At 34.9% G+C, this 15,022-nt stretch overlaps 1 protein-coding gene across 2 annotated transcripts in view; it reads left to right on the top strand.

Moving 5' to 3' along the window:
- MACROH2A1 (macroH2A.1 histone) overlaps positions 1-15,022 on the top strand; it is a 38,401-nt gene that overhangs the window by 12,043 nt on the left and 11,336 nt on the right. For both annotated transcript variants that reach the window (XM_034403725.3, XM_034403715.3), the window contains exons 3-5: positions 10,703-10,809; positions 11,112-11,309; positions 12,382-12,489. In XM_034403725.3, coding sequence (XP_034259616.1) covers positions 10,703-10,809; positions 11,112-11,309; positions 12,382-12,489 — 413 coding nt within the window. The remainder of the gene's footprint in view (positions 1-10,702; positions 10,810-11,111; positions 11,310-12,381; positions 12,490-15,022) is intronic.

The following is a 15,022-nucleotide window of genomic DNA, read 5'->3' as shown; positions in this document are numbered from 1 at the left end:
ATGGCTCTCCATTGTTGCCTTTGGAATGGTTTTTTTCCCCAACTTTTTCAGGCCTGACATCTAAGTCTTTCATCCAATTACTAATCAGGTTTGATCTTGCTTAACTTTTCAAAACCAACCACGGTCATCTAGAAATTGCCACTTGTTAAGGTTGTCAGGTTTTCTATTAGTCTCTAAATATGTCATTTGAGATCAAAATAGTGTATTCTTGAGTTAGAATATTATTGTGATCTAAATATATAAATTTGTATCATTATACATTTTTCTTGAGAGTAAAAGGAACACTATCAGACATGAAATCTAAATCAAAATATTCAAAACTGCATGTCCTTTTACAAAATAATCTTCACCGTGTGTCTTATTTAAAAGAACAACTTGCAAAAACATGTATTGCTAGAAATGTTTGTGAACAACACATGCCTCCAATTATGTAACTGTTTTCCTCACTTCTGTCAGCTGAAGTATCTTGAGCAGAGAAATAAAATGAAGCATGAAGATCAAATTTGGGGGGGGGGGAGGTTGGCAAGGATAGAGGTGGGTGAGTAGAAGAATCCGGCAACTTGGGAATTTGTAAACATGATCTGCAATCACTAAGGAAGGTATTACAGAAAGAACTGAGAAGAAGGCATTGTCTACTTCTAATTAGTTCCATTATGAGGAACTGTGATTACTCTGTGCTTGTATTCGTGCACATGTTTTCTCTTAATTGCCTGCATGGTTTTTCTGTTTAACTAATTTTTTAAAGAAGCAAAGTTCAGAAAAAGACACTTTCATTTGACTGATTACTCTGATGGCTGTGCCCATTTAAAATGCATTATGATCAAAAGTGAAGATGTTTATTTGCAGTGGGAATGTGTCATTTGCTTTTATAAAACAAACAAACAAGAAGTACTCCATTTCATGGTCCTTTGAAATGTCAGTCTAGAGCACTGTGTTTCAGCCTTAACAAATTTAAGATGCATGGACTTCAATTCCCAGAATTAATGCCCAGCTGAATGCTGGCTGGGGAATTCTGGGAGTTGAAGTTCACACATCTTAAAGTTGTCAAGGTTAAGAAATTAGTCTAAATGATCAAGTAAAATTCATCCATTGTACAGCTTCTGTTCCCTGTAAATAAGCAATATTATCTAGCAGTAAGTAAGCAAGCAAGCAAACAAACATTCTCTGTTGCAGCATGTGTCCTCTGGAACAGCATCCCCTCAAGAGTTTTACAGGACCCCCCCACCCCGACAGGCATTAAAACCATGGTTTTTCTCCAGACCTTGGGATTGGGTGATAAGAGGAGGGATGTTCATTTTTTATTTCCACTGGGGAAAAGAATTGGTTGTTACTTGCTCTAGATCAGGGGTGTGAAGCTCACTTCGTCACGGCGCTGTCACGTGATGTATAGGGATATTTCCCCCCTTTGCTAAACCGGGCGTGGGCTTGGGCGTGGGCGGCATATGACGCATCTGGCCCATGAGCCGGGAGTTTGACAGGCGTGCTCTAGATGGTATCTTTTGAGTTCTTAAGGATAATCATCAACTTATGGCCAAGGTTGGTACCAGAATTTTGGTTGCGGTCGTAAAGCGAAATATCAGCTGACAGGATGAGTTAGCCACTGCAATCTAGGGAATTCCCACTGCAATCATTAAGCGAGAGTTACTGGTCTTTAGTCAAGAACCATCCCAATCTAAGGCATTTCAAGCTTAGTCCCTTCCAGCCCTAAGCCTCAGTAAGGTAAAGAACTGCCTCCAACTTCCCCCCCACCTACCTATCTCCTCCCAATCTCTGTCCTTTTGGCCACTCTGAGAACTATCTGGCTGTGGGGCTGCTTGCCATGTCTGAGAGCTGCAGCCACCCAGCCTGTCCCAATCACCCTCGTCACCCTATGCTGTGGGACCCCTGCCACTCTGTAGTCTGTCACCCCAGTTCACCTTTGCTTTTTTCCCCCCCTCCTATAGCTGCTGAGGCAGGCCTCGCCTGGTTGCAGGGTCAAGCTGGGGCTGGGCTTTGCACTATGCTGTAGCATAGGGATTGCTTTTTACTTCAGACCTGCTGCACACCAAAACACCTCTTTGCACCAGTTTAACTCTAGATGGCAATTCAAGCTTTCTGTAGGCCTTTTTGTTATCTAGTAGCCATCTGGAGTTGGGCAGCCTATGTATATTAATTATTCAATTATTATTTGCTGCATCTATACCACAGCTTTTCACAGGATAACATGGGAAGGCGCCCCACCCTTGATTTTTAAACTAACAATAACCTTGTGAAGTAGGACAAACTCAGAGATGACTGTCCCATGGTCAACCAGTTGTCCTTTCATCTCTGAGAATAAATAGGAATCTGGATTTCTCTACTCCTAGTCCAACACCTTAAACAAAACTGCTAATTTTAATGAACATGTTAAGATGCTTGTAAATTTAAGATTTTTAAGATTTTTAAAAAATTTGAAACATTGAAAGAATTCAAGAAATGAGAAAAGGTGATTGTAAATATCTTCTATATATTTCTTTGACCTGAGAACTCATGACAGTTACAGAGTTTTTAAGTTTTGTTCAAAGAAGTGCTTCAAAATAGTCTTGGTCTATTTGTTTATTAAATTCCAATGCCCTTTTCTGTTTCTTCTAAGATTATTGTAATTCTAGAACATTAACAAAATGTAGAGGCCCTTAGAGCCATTAGTTGATGATGAATAGATTTGTGACATACTATATTCATGAATAAGTCAAACATGATGCTGTTTTGCTTTTTTCTTTAAACTAAAATTTATTTTACAGGAGTTTTAGAATGCTGTACTGTATTAATGTAGTTCCATTTACGGTGACACCCTTCCTCCAATGTGTTTGTAAAACAATTTTAAAAAAAAAAATGCAGACAGAAAGTAGAAAAACCTTGTAGAGAAAGTTTAAAGACAACAGAAATGAACTTTATGGAAGTTTCTGTTAATTTATTGCTGTACTGAGTTGAAGAAAAGTACAACAAAGAAAAAATGAAGTTTATAAAACTGCAGGCGATGTACAAAACATACATTTCTCTAATATACTTGGATGTAGTTTGCTAGAAAAGTGCAGTAGGGAGAATCCTGGAACTGTTGGCTTTGCCCATTAACATTTTCCTCCATTGGAAATGACTTGCTAGTATGTACATTTTATAAATTTAAAACAAACAATGCAAAAAAAAATTGCTGATTGGAATTGGAATTGCTGATTTTGAGGTTTTGTTTTTCTGTGTTATTGCATCACCAAAATCCTCAAGAAGTAGTAAAAAATCAGATTTCTGTTGAATCATAATTCATTAATAGGATGGAGACTTATGCTAAGTCATTGAATGCTTGAACAATAAAGCTCTCTCCTGCCAGTTTGTTTTACTTGTCATTTTAAGTCCTTATTATGTTAGTTGTCAGAAGTCATTATCTTGAACTCACTTAACCCACAATGTTACTTTTTTCTTTCTCTGGAAAAATTGAAGTAATTTAAAAACATGGGGGTAATTGTATCCGAGTCATAAAACATAATTTTTAAAGGATGTTTATTGCAATCTCTGTGATATGTAAAACTAATTTGATTTGATGAATAACATTTAAAGGTTTTGAATATTACTTAAAATGTATCATAAGGAGGAATAAAAAGTTTTCAATGAAAAATGACACTATACTTTTGAATACATGTCATTCCTGCATATGTTGTGTGTATGATTTCTATTTATGTTCTGCGTGTCTGAGTTAAATGAGTCAACTAAAACTGAAAACAAAATATACTTATTGAAACATTCTCAGATTGGTACAGCCAACAAACCCCTTCATAAGCAGCAAGAATATTTTTCTGATAACAAAAGTCTAAAGTGGGTTCCATATGTTCTATATTTTTAGTGGTATATTTCATGTTGTCATTGTTTTTTTCTTCTTTGTTTTTCAAAAATTGACTAGACTGTGGGACAATCTCTCTCTCTCTCTCTCTCTCTCTCTCTCTCTCTCTCTCTCTCTCTCACACACACACACACACACACACACACACACACACACACACACACACCTGCCTCATAGCTATACATTTCAATGTTCTCTTTCTGCTGCTTTTGAATTAACCTGGATCCTTAAGGTAAAGAAATCACTTATAAGCCCTATTCATGTGAACTACTTTACTAGGTCCATGAGGTTAGAAGTGGATAAAGTTCCCCCAGATCTTCCTGTGCCAACCATAATTGTGCCACTGGTAACTTCTTTTTCCATTTTAATTGAGAGAAAAAGAAAAAAAGAAAGTGAAGCTCAAAGACTACCTTTCTTTAGGAGGCTTAGATTATTGAAAAATCTTGCCATTAGTAGTACAACTCCACTTATTCCCAATTGTGTGATGGCAAATTTGTTACTGGGAGATTTGTTAATTTGTTCAAATCGTGAAATAAGCACATAATAGGAACGAATGACTGTGGCTAAAGTTAGGCCTCACTTTCTTTTCTACCTGTAATGTTTCCTTAAGTGTGAAAGAGGTAACCGTCTGCTACAAGGACTTGTTCAGCGCTGTATCCAAAGAAATTAGTACTTTGTAATCATTGATGTTAATGCATACAGGGGACACACATGCAATGTGATTGGTGTCTAATTTGTGTAATTACTAGTTTATAACAAATGCCCTTGGAACTTAAGGATGTAAGCCAAGAGCAAATATAAGAGCACAAGACCTGTCTTGAGTTGTAAACTAGTGAAAGCATACTGCTTTCACTCAAGCAACATCTGGCAGTTCTTAGTCTAATCATGTTTAGATGTGTTTAAAAGGGGGGAAAGGCATGTGTAAACTGTTAAAGAGTAACAATGAAGTGTAAACTGGTAGGCAAAGGAAACACCATTTTACAGACTAATTCAGAGAAGGAAGAAGAGAGAATCGGGCCAGTATGAATGGATGAAAATTTTGACTTCCTTCTATTAGGGTCTATAAAAAACAGCTTATATTTACATTTGTTAATCAGGTTTTGTTCCTCCTTTCAGTTCTGTTTTTTAAAAAATTATCTTCTTAAAATCATAGAATCATAGGGCTGAAAGGCACCTTGGAGGTCTTTTAGTCCAATCCCCTGCCCAAGGCAGGAGTCCTTATACCATCACGGATAAATGGTCGTCCAATCTTTTGTTGAAAACCTCCAATAAGGGAGCACTCACAACTCTGGGAGGCAAGCTATTCCATTGAGTAATTGTTCTTATTGTCAGAAAGTTCCTCATTTCCAGGTTGAATCCAATGAGCTTCCACCCATTGCTTTTTGTCTTGCCTTTAGGTGCAATGGAGAATAAATCAACACTCTTTTCTCTATGATAGCCCTTCAAGTATTGGAAGACTGCTATCATGTCTCTTATGAGCCTTTTTTTCGCTAAGTTAAACCTACCTAGTTCCCTTAGCTCAGGAGTGTCGAACTTGCAGCCCGCGGGCCGGATGCGTCATGTGCTGGCCCCGCCCCCGCCCAATTTAGCGAAGGGGGGAAAAGTCCTGATATTTCACGTGACAACGCTGTGACGATGTGAGTTTGACACCCCTCCCTTAGCTGTTCATTGTATGATTTAACCTCCTGACCCCTTATCATCTTTGTTGCTCTTCTCTGCACTCTTTCTAGGGTCTCGGCATCTTTTTTGTATCATGGTGACCAGAACTGGATGCAGTATTCCAAATGTTCCCTCTCTAGTGCAGTATAGCTACACTACGTATTTTTTTGTAGCTACAATTCAAAATTAATTTATGAGAGAAGAAGCTCCACTGAACTCCTAAACTAATATGGTTTTTAATAGTCATATTCCCATTTGGATGACTTTAGCCAATTGATCTCTCTAAACCCAATTTACCACACTAGGTGGTTGCGAGGATAAAAATCGGATTTGAAATTTCTGTATATCGTGTATTTCTGGTGAAAAATGTGATAGAAATGCAATAAATAATAATTGAATGTATAAATATGTATAGGGTCACACTCCTGTTGTAAAGTTATTAAGACCCAGCATCTGACATATCAAAGAAGTACAATTTGAGATTCCAACAAAATTGGTGTGATGCTTCTTCCAGGTAGTTTCTACCATGTACTTGCCCTTGCTTATTGTTGAAAGTTCACAGGAGTGTTTGTGTCCCAGTGACGTGAGATTCACACAAGAAACCTAAAATAGATTTCCACCTAATATTTTTTCCACGACTTCTTCCATAGCTAATTAAGATGGAAAGTATAATACGGCTGAGCAAAGCATTTGAAAGAAGTGCTTCAACAAGTACATTTTCCTGAAGCAAGCACTCTCTTTGAAGCATTAAACCAACCGTGTCCTTGTATGGCTTATATGGCTGCTTCAAAAGCTACCTCTGGTTGGTTTGCATGTGTGCTTTCACAGATACTACTTTCTGCTTCAAAGGGAAGTGCTTTGTTCACATCAACATATTTTGTAAAACACTTATCTGAATTCTATAGCACAGCCTTAAAAAACATGTTCTTCCTTTTCAATTTATATTGACTGTTTCCTAATATGATTTGATTGCTTATTTGTTCCCTATGACTATCATTAAGTGTTGTACCTTATGATTCTTGATGAATGTATCTTTTCTTTTATGAACACAAGAGCGTATGCACCAAGACGAATTCCTTGTGTGTCCAATCACACTTGGCCAATAAAGAATTCTATTCTATTCTATTCTTTACCTTCCTTTTTGCTTTCTGGAAGGCTACCTTTTAGAAACACCTGCAAGGTTGAAGGAAAGGATGAAATAGAAATTTGACTTGGGGGGGATAAGAGGTTTCTAAAGTGAAATTATAAATTCCATGAAACACAGTTCAGTCAGCTGCATTGTTAAAACCTGTCCCTTAAACATTTAATGCCCAGGCAATTAACTGGGTGAACAGGTTTGACAAGATACATCCTTGGAGTGATAATTATTGACTCTTAATTATGGCAAAGGTAAGCCTGATATTTTTTAAAGAAGTATTTCTAGAGAAAAGAAGTACATTTTTTTCAAAATAAAAGAATGTTCAAGAAAAACGCTGCTAATTCTGTTAAAATAATTCAAAATTATAAGATGATCTAATCAATTAGTCACTTATAGAAGACTGATTTTTGTATGTGTGTAACAGAGAAAGGGATAAAAATAAAGTACCTGTATGGATTAGAAATTGTTTATTCTATTTATGGTTTCCCTATTACCATTTGCTTTTTAAAAAATTTCTGAATGCTAATGTCCCTCTCTTAGTTTCTGGAGTTTTTCTCAAATTTCTTTTTGGCTGAATGATTGAGTTTCACACACTTTTTAGACTTTTCTCTTTTGGCTTTTGGGGGTGTTAGAAATGCTGGCAACTGCTCAGCATGTCATCTGTTAGCTGTTACAAACTAAATTTTCTACATTATGACTTCATTGCAATGAAGTAAAGGAAGGCAAATGTTTTTGAAATCAGAGAAATGGTTTTACTCAAGACATAAAATTTCTACCCAGAAGAGGAAACAAAATCTAATCAGACTTTGGATGAAGTCAGAATTCCTAGCTGTCAGGTATATTCACATTTGCATAGCAAAAGTCCATGTCCTGAACACCTGACAATTACCAAGGACTTTTTCCTTGAACTAAGTATTGAGAAAAGAAACTATCATGCAAATTTAGCATTTAACTTGTCTTCTATAATGAACAACAGATTTGACTTGAGAGCTGACATTTAACCTACATTTAAATTTCAAAAGTATGAAATTGTAGAATCATTCCATATAAATTTCCATAATATATGTTAAACTTTGAGATTGATCAGTTACTTCCATTTCAGTACAGATGTTTTTATAGATGTTTTAAAGATGTCTGCTTTAAAACATCATGGGAGTTCTACAGTATTTAGAACACCATTGTGAAAAAGAATGAATGAAGTTTGTTCAGAGCTCTGACCATGGTTAATGCCATATATCATGAAGCTGCTTAGAAATCCATTGTGTATGTAAAAATGTTCATAAAGATCACAGATTTATGGGACCAAAGTTGCTAGAAAATGCCTATTTCTCTCAGCCATTTTAGACTATAGGAAATAATAAGAGCATGGTTATTGTGAAAAATTCTACCCTTCTTAGAAAATTCAAAATTTTCCAAATTATGATTATATCCACTTTGTATTTTCTATTTAATTTTTAAAACAATGAATAAAACTGTGATAGACTAAAAAAACAAACAAAAAAAAAACAGGTTAGCATCTAAAAGAGGAGGCATGGAATTCTTAACAAATTTTAACCTTTTAAAATGGAATCTTTAAAATTGTGACATTGTTATCTGATTCCCAAGTAGGAAACTCTCCAATTGAGTTTTATGTGGAATTGAGAAATATCTGCATTTCAAACATTTGCTAGTAGCCTTGCCTTCGTCTGGTATGTTGCTAGTAGCTTGGATCTCAAGTTTGAGTTGATTTGAGAACTGACAATGACAATGGTTTTGGATTTTTGTGTCTCCCTGGATACGAGCAACTACTGTAATGCTGTTGTTACTGACTTTCTTCAAATTTGATCTGATTAATTGCTTTCCGTTCAAGAGCCCCAAACAAGATAAAATGCCCCCACCTCCAACTCCTCAGAATTGGGCAAGGAAAAAGAACTTGGAGGGAAATCATAATTCCCAGCAACTATTAGGCATGTTGAAAAATTCTTAGGCATGTGTTGCGGAACAGTGTCTTGTACAGTATGTATGTATGTATGTATGTATGTATGTATGTATGTATGTATGTATGTATTGTACAGTATGTATCTTTTTTCCTGTGATCCAATATACCCCTATTAAACCTTGGGATTTTAAATCTCGTAGGCTTTCCCTGCTCTGATATTTCATACATACTTTCAAATTGGGCTAGGCCTGTGTCAAATTATATTAATGGAAATCTGGTATAAAAACCAGAAGGTTTCATGAGAACCAGTCAAACAGTTGCAGGTGTAAGTTACATGTGAAGTTTCCTGTTTGCTACAAGTTGGAAAAGTTCTGTGTGTCTGTTTCCTATCTTGCTGGCTTGGGGGTTCAGTTTTTAAGTAGTGGGTTGCAGGTTTGCTTTGCTTTTTGTAAAATCTAACTATTGGTCACTTGTTTGTATTAAAAAGAAAAGTTCCTCAAACTATCTATAAAATTCCCCAGACTAGATGGAAAAATGTACTGTTACATTTTGTCAGTCAAGAACTGTGAGAAAGAGATGCATGTGTTTCTCTTCTGTCCTTACATTCTTTTTGCTATATCTCCAATTTAAATTTTCCAAGCATATTTACATCTTGTATCTGACAAGAGATTGAGATATCTAAAAAATCTCAAAATGATTATTTGGGGTGGGGGTTCTTTTTACAGAGGTAACCTTAGAAAATCTTAAGAGATGGGTGAAGGACAAAAAAATAATTCCCATAGAATTTTAGAGAATACTTATAGACTCTGTGATATGACTTTTTGTATGTTTATATCAGATGTTAAGCAAAAATCTATTCCTAGTCTCTAATAAAGGCAATGAATGGAATTGGTCAATAGCATGTAGTTATTAATATACTTATGGAAGAGAATCTTATCTCCAAACTGAGCAATGCAATTCATCATAATGGATATTGATAACAAGTATAGTGGAGTATGAATTAGGCACAAGATAAAATTAGTAAGACTGTCATCATTTTGACTGTGTTCATCAAGTTTTTAGTAGTATTCATTGCTTTTTTAAAAGCATTGGAAAATTATTTTGTTATTAATGAAATATACCCACAGCTTGTCTAAAAGCAGTCACAGATTTCCCAATAAACTTTAATGACCAGATTATTTGTAAAAAAATAATAATAATCCAAAAAAATATCTAATAGTTGTGTACACGCTCTGACATGGTTAAATATATTCCATATTCATTTATTACTGAATTTATACCTCAATTTTCATATATTCCAATGCTGAAGCAGCTTATAGTGAAAATAACTTTAAGATACCAGAAAACTGATATAACTAAAAGCAACATTAAAATGAGCCATTAAAATAGTGAACAGAATTTTGGTAGAATAGGGTGCTTACTTGAAGTTGTTTAAACAAAATATATTGCTTTTAAATATACTAGTAACTAAATATGTTTATGTATACAGTATGCATACTTTAGTTATTTATTAAATCTTCTATATCCATTGAATATTTTGCTTGGTGATTTTGCATTCTTTATCTATTCACTATCTTTATAATCATCTGTGTGGCTCTTTCCATTTTAATCTTCTTGCTTCCTTTACCTGCAATTGCTTTTTAATGTACATTGCCACGAAAGTAGAAAATTTGGGTATTTCCATTGTTTATTTAGCTGGACAATCCTTGCTCTTTCTTAACATATGTTATCATTTCTGTACACAGTTACTAACGTTTTCCAGATCAAGTTATTATTAGCAAAATTCTTAAAAACCTGGTTTATGTTCAAGACTGTCAGATGTGTTAAATGCATTTAAAATACTTCCTAAAAGTATTTTTGGAGAACATCTTTGGAGAAAACTTGCACAGATGAATACCTCTGATGTCACATGCATCTATACTGTCCTCCATCCCTGTGGTGAAATAAGATGTTACCAGATTATGTGCAATTAATTCTTATCAAATGTCTTGTCCCATTTATTTATCCTTAATATTGTTGTACCAGTTGTAGTTCTTTTATTGATTTTAGGATTACATTTTTTAAAATTCCTGAATAACGTCGTGCATTCTATTTTGAAAATAAAAAAGAAGAATCAAAACAATTTTATCTTTCTTGGCAGCGGAAATTCTTGAATTGGCTGGAAATGCAGCACGAGATAACAAGAAAGGTCGTGTCACTCCTAGACATATCTTGCTGGCTGTAGCAAATGATGAAGAGTTAAATCAGGTGAAAATACATTCCATGGTTTTAGGAGTTTGTTTTTCTTTCTTTTTAAAATTCCTGCTTATTCTGTCTAAAAATGTAACTCATGATCTGTTAAATAAGTCAAAATTGCTTCATTTGAATGATATTTTTAGAAAATATATCAGCAGTTGTTAACTCTAAAATTGACATAGAATCTCATCACGTGGTAGGGACTCAACTCTTAATTTGGGTATTTCATTATCCTTTTCTTCAGAATTAAAGTCTTCATTTCTTCAAGTTTTAAAATCTCTTAGAGATACCTTTTTGTTCCATTTCCTTTTAAGCTGTTGAAAGGTGTCACCATAGCCAGTGGTGGTGTATTACCAAATATTCACCCAGAGTTGTTGGCCAAAAAGCGGGGTTCAAAAGGAAAATTGGAAGCAATCATCACTCCACCCCCAGCTAAAAAAGCAAAGTCACCAACACAGAAGAAAACCACGACAAAGAAAGCAAGCACAAAGAAAGTAGCAAGAAAGTCTAAGGTATCTACAATTTTTTGGCCTACAGTTTTTTTGCCTGTCATGCATTTTTGCTCAGAAATAGGGTAAGTAAGTTGCTACATGACTAGTAAAATATATTTTTTTTTTATTTTTTTTATATTGGATTTCTATACCGCCCTTCTCCCTAAGATCTCCAATCTAATGTAAAGTAAAATACAATTGCACTGAATTTATTCTGGTTCATAAGAATATCTACATGAGATCTAGGTATTTCAAGAGTGGATATGTGAAATATTGACTTTTCAGATACATAGTAATAAAAATTCAACTTCTTTTATAGATTTCGATGTATAGATAGACTGCTGTGCAGTTACGTTTTCAATTCTGGTTTTCTGCACGTTCATTCCTAGCTATAGAGTCCAAGAAGCCAGCTATTTTTGGTGTTGTTACACCAATTACTATTTATTTTTTAACATAGGAAAATAGATGCTGCTCTTGAAAAAAGATGTAGAAGGGATGACCTGACTTCAGCATTTAAGATCTAAAAATCAGGATTTTGCTAACTTTCTTTACTCTCTGGAATTTGCTTATCCCAACATATAGTTGCTATCTCTCAGTCTTTGTATATATGTATGTGTATGTATATGTGTTTAAGGGATATGATGGCTCAGTGGGTAAGACACTGAGCTTGTCAATCGAAAGGTCGGCAGTTCAGCGGTTTGACCCCTAGTGCCGCGTAACGGGGTAAGCTCCTGTTATTTGTCCCAGCTTCTGCCAACCTAGCAGTTCGAAAGCACGTAAAAAATGCAAGTAGAAAAATAGAGACCACTTTTGGTGGGAAAGTAACAGCATTCTGTGCGCATTTGGCGTTTAGTCATGCTGGCCACATGACCATGGAGATGTCTTCGGACAGCACTGGCTCTTCGGTTTTGAAATGGAGATGAGCACCGCCCCCTAGAGTCTGGAACAACTAGCACATGTGCGAGGGGAACCTTTACCTTTATCTTTATGTGTGTATGTATGTATGTGTGTGTGTGTACATTAGTTATGTAATGTTTATTTAAAATTGGATTTGCTAATAGGCTGATTGGTTAACTGATTTATATGTGAAAAGAAACAGGGAGAAGTCAGTAAATCAGCAAGTGCTGACAGCACAACAGAAGGCACCCCAACAGATGGTTTCACTGTCTTATCCACCAAAAGTCTATTTCTTGGGCAAAAGGTAGGTTTGTGCATTTATTCAAAATATTTTCTGTGTGTGTGTGTATACATGTGTGTTAATTGAACCTAGAGATACATTTCTATGAGTAAAAGGAAATATTCTCAACTTATTTTACAAACATTGTAAATGATATATATTAAGTACAGAATGCCATCAATTTATAAACTGCAGTGGATTTTTTAAAAGGCCCCACTCCAAAAGAGAGTAAAATTTAAACAGACATAAGATTAATAATAAATATGAACAAATACAGTTTGCATACTTCATAATCCAATAGTCTCAGAAAAGACAGGTCTCTAGGGCTAGGCGTCCCCAATCCCCGGGCTGTGGACAGCATGTGAAACCACGTTCCCTCCTGGTCCACAGAAAAATGCTCTCCATGGAACCGGTCATTGGTGCTCAAAAAAGGGGGGAGCACTACTCTAGGCATTCAAAAGAGGAAGACATACTGCCTTATATTTATTGAGCAACCCAAGAAGAGACAGATAGGAAGGTAGTCTTCGAGTAGATTACCCTGGCAGAGTAGAAGGAACCAAAGGCTAGGCAGAAAGTTTTCAAAAATTAGATGAAAATACAGCCATGAAAAAGTAAAGACATGGCATTTATTTTGCTATAAAACAGAATGAGAATCTTGTAAAAGATAATGATTGGGAAACACCATTTGGCCAAATAAATGATTAATAAAACTGAAAAAAATTGATAATGATTTCATAGAGATAAAAAGCCTAAACTATAATTGTAAGAAAAAGGTTTCAGTAATCCAGAGTAGCAATAATTTAACACAAGAGAAAGGGAAAGTGGCTGAAATCAAGTTTAGAATTAAGGTTATCTTCCTGGAAATAATTTGCAAGCATTAATAGAGACAGGAGGGGATTGACATAGTAACCCAGAGTCACAAATTAACATAAATAGAATGCATGGGCAATAAAAGAAATATGCATCAGTTTCTTAAAAAGATGTGGTGGTAAGGGGGGGGGATATTGCAAGAGGATTCTTCAACCACAATCCAAAGAACTTTTACATAGTCTTAAGCCAATCCCAACTCATACACTGTATGATCTAAGGAAAGAAAGAATTTAGGAAAACATTGGAGGGATTGGTGGGTGAGAAAAACATTAACTAGTTCATCCCCACTTCTTAGTTTTTTCAAGACATATGTGGACTTGAAAACTGCATATTTGACCATTCACATGTTGCTACATATTTCCCTTGCAATTGAAAAATTAAGGCCAATTTTCTCCAATCTGAATTACATTTAAAAAATGATTAAAAATAAAGTGTGCTATGTTTGGTTACAAAAATTGTAAACAGATTTCTTCTGGTGCTATAGTGTCATATTTCATTGGCTAATTATATTGCATTGAAATAGTAGAGTTTGATATATATACAAGAAACCTCCAGAAAGAAATTTTCACAGGAATAGAGGCGATTGTAAATGTGTACAGAAAAGAGTTATCTTTTAACATGATTTATATTAATATGGCTTCTAATCATATTATTCTACTGTAGTGGCATGATGATAATTGAAATTCTTCATCAAGACACATCCATAAATATTAAGAGCTATTTGCTAAAGGTTGAACAATAAATACTGGTTTATAAATAATGATGTATGGAGAAATACAAGATAATATGAGACTGTATCATAGCAAGGAGCCATATATTCAAGTAGATAATTTTTGTGTATCTAAGAAGGCTTTGTGTATATATTTAGCCATATTTACAAAGTTTAACCCTAAACTTTCCATGACTTACTGCTATTCTAAGTATTATTGTTTGTTATCACAAGCTTTGAATACTGAGCTACAATATTATTATATTATATTATATCTATTATATTATATTATATTATTATTTACTTTATTAGTCTGTGTGAGGCCAAAAAATATATGCTATGTATTGATAGTGGTTGAATGAAAGTGATATCAAAAGACTGTTATGTGGAGAATTCTTAATCTCAGCCCTCTTAATCCTGTTAATCTCATGTTGTTCTAACCACATTCGTTTCACAAGTTGCTAGTAACATACATGGAAGCCCTTAAGAAGTCTAAGAAATATATGGCTGTTGGAAAGACAGTAATCTGAAATGGTGGCAGCAGATAATAATAGAAATACCTCTTTTTAAAGTTGTTGTATAATTGGAATTATATCATGTATTGGTTTTGACTAATGTTTATCCATGGCATCATCAATCCATATAGCTATCACGTGCTATGCAGTATAAATTTATATTAATGTTGAACAGAAAAATGTCTTTTGTGACAGTGGAGGGAGCCTAAGGGACAGTATTGCCATCTGCTATGCTTCCATTCAAAAGAATTCCTTTCAACAAGCAGGCAAATGTTCTGCTGTCTAATGAGGGGGAGGACAGGGAAATGTTATGTACCCACTGAACATTTCCTTCGAGAAAAGAATTGTTTTGCACAAAATACAATTTGTTGTTTACAAGCTTAAGTGTGCAAACTCTCCACTAGACATACAACAGACTAAATACATTTTCTTTTCCTCTGTCTTTTTTATTGAGTCTAAATAC

The sequence above is a fragment of the Pantherophis guttatus genome, chromosome 2, assembly GCF_059756535.1.
Source record: "Pantherophis guttatus breed Tessera chromosome 2, ASM5975653v1, whole genome shotgun sequence".
NCBI lineage: Eukaryota > Metazoa > Chordata > Lepidosauria > Squamata > Colubridae > Pantherophis > Pantherophis guttatus.
The sequence above is the reverse complement of the archived record's forward strand: the minus strand, read 5'-3'. Positions and strand labels throughout refer to the sequence as shown.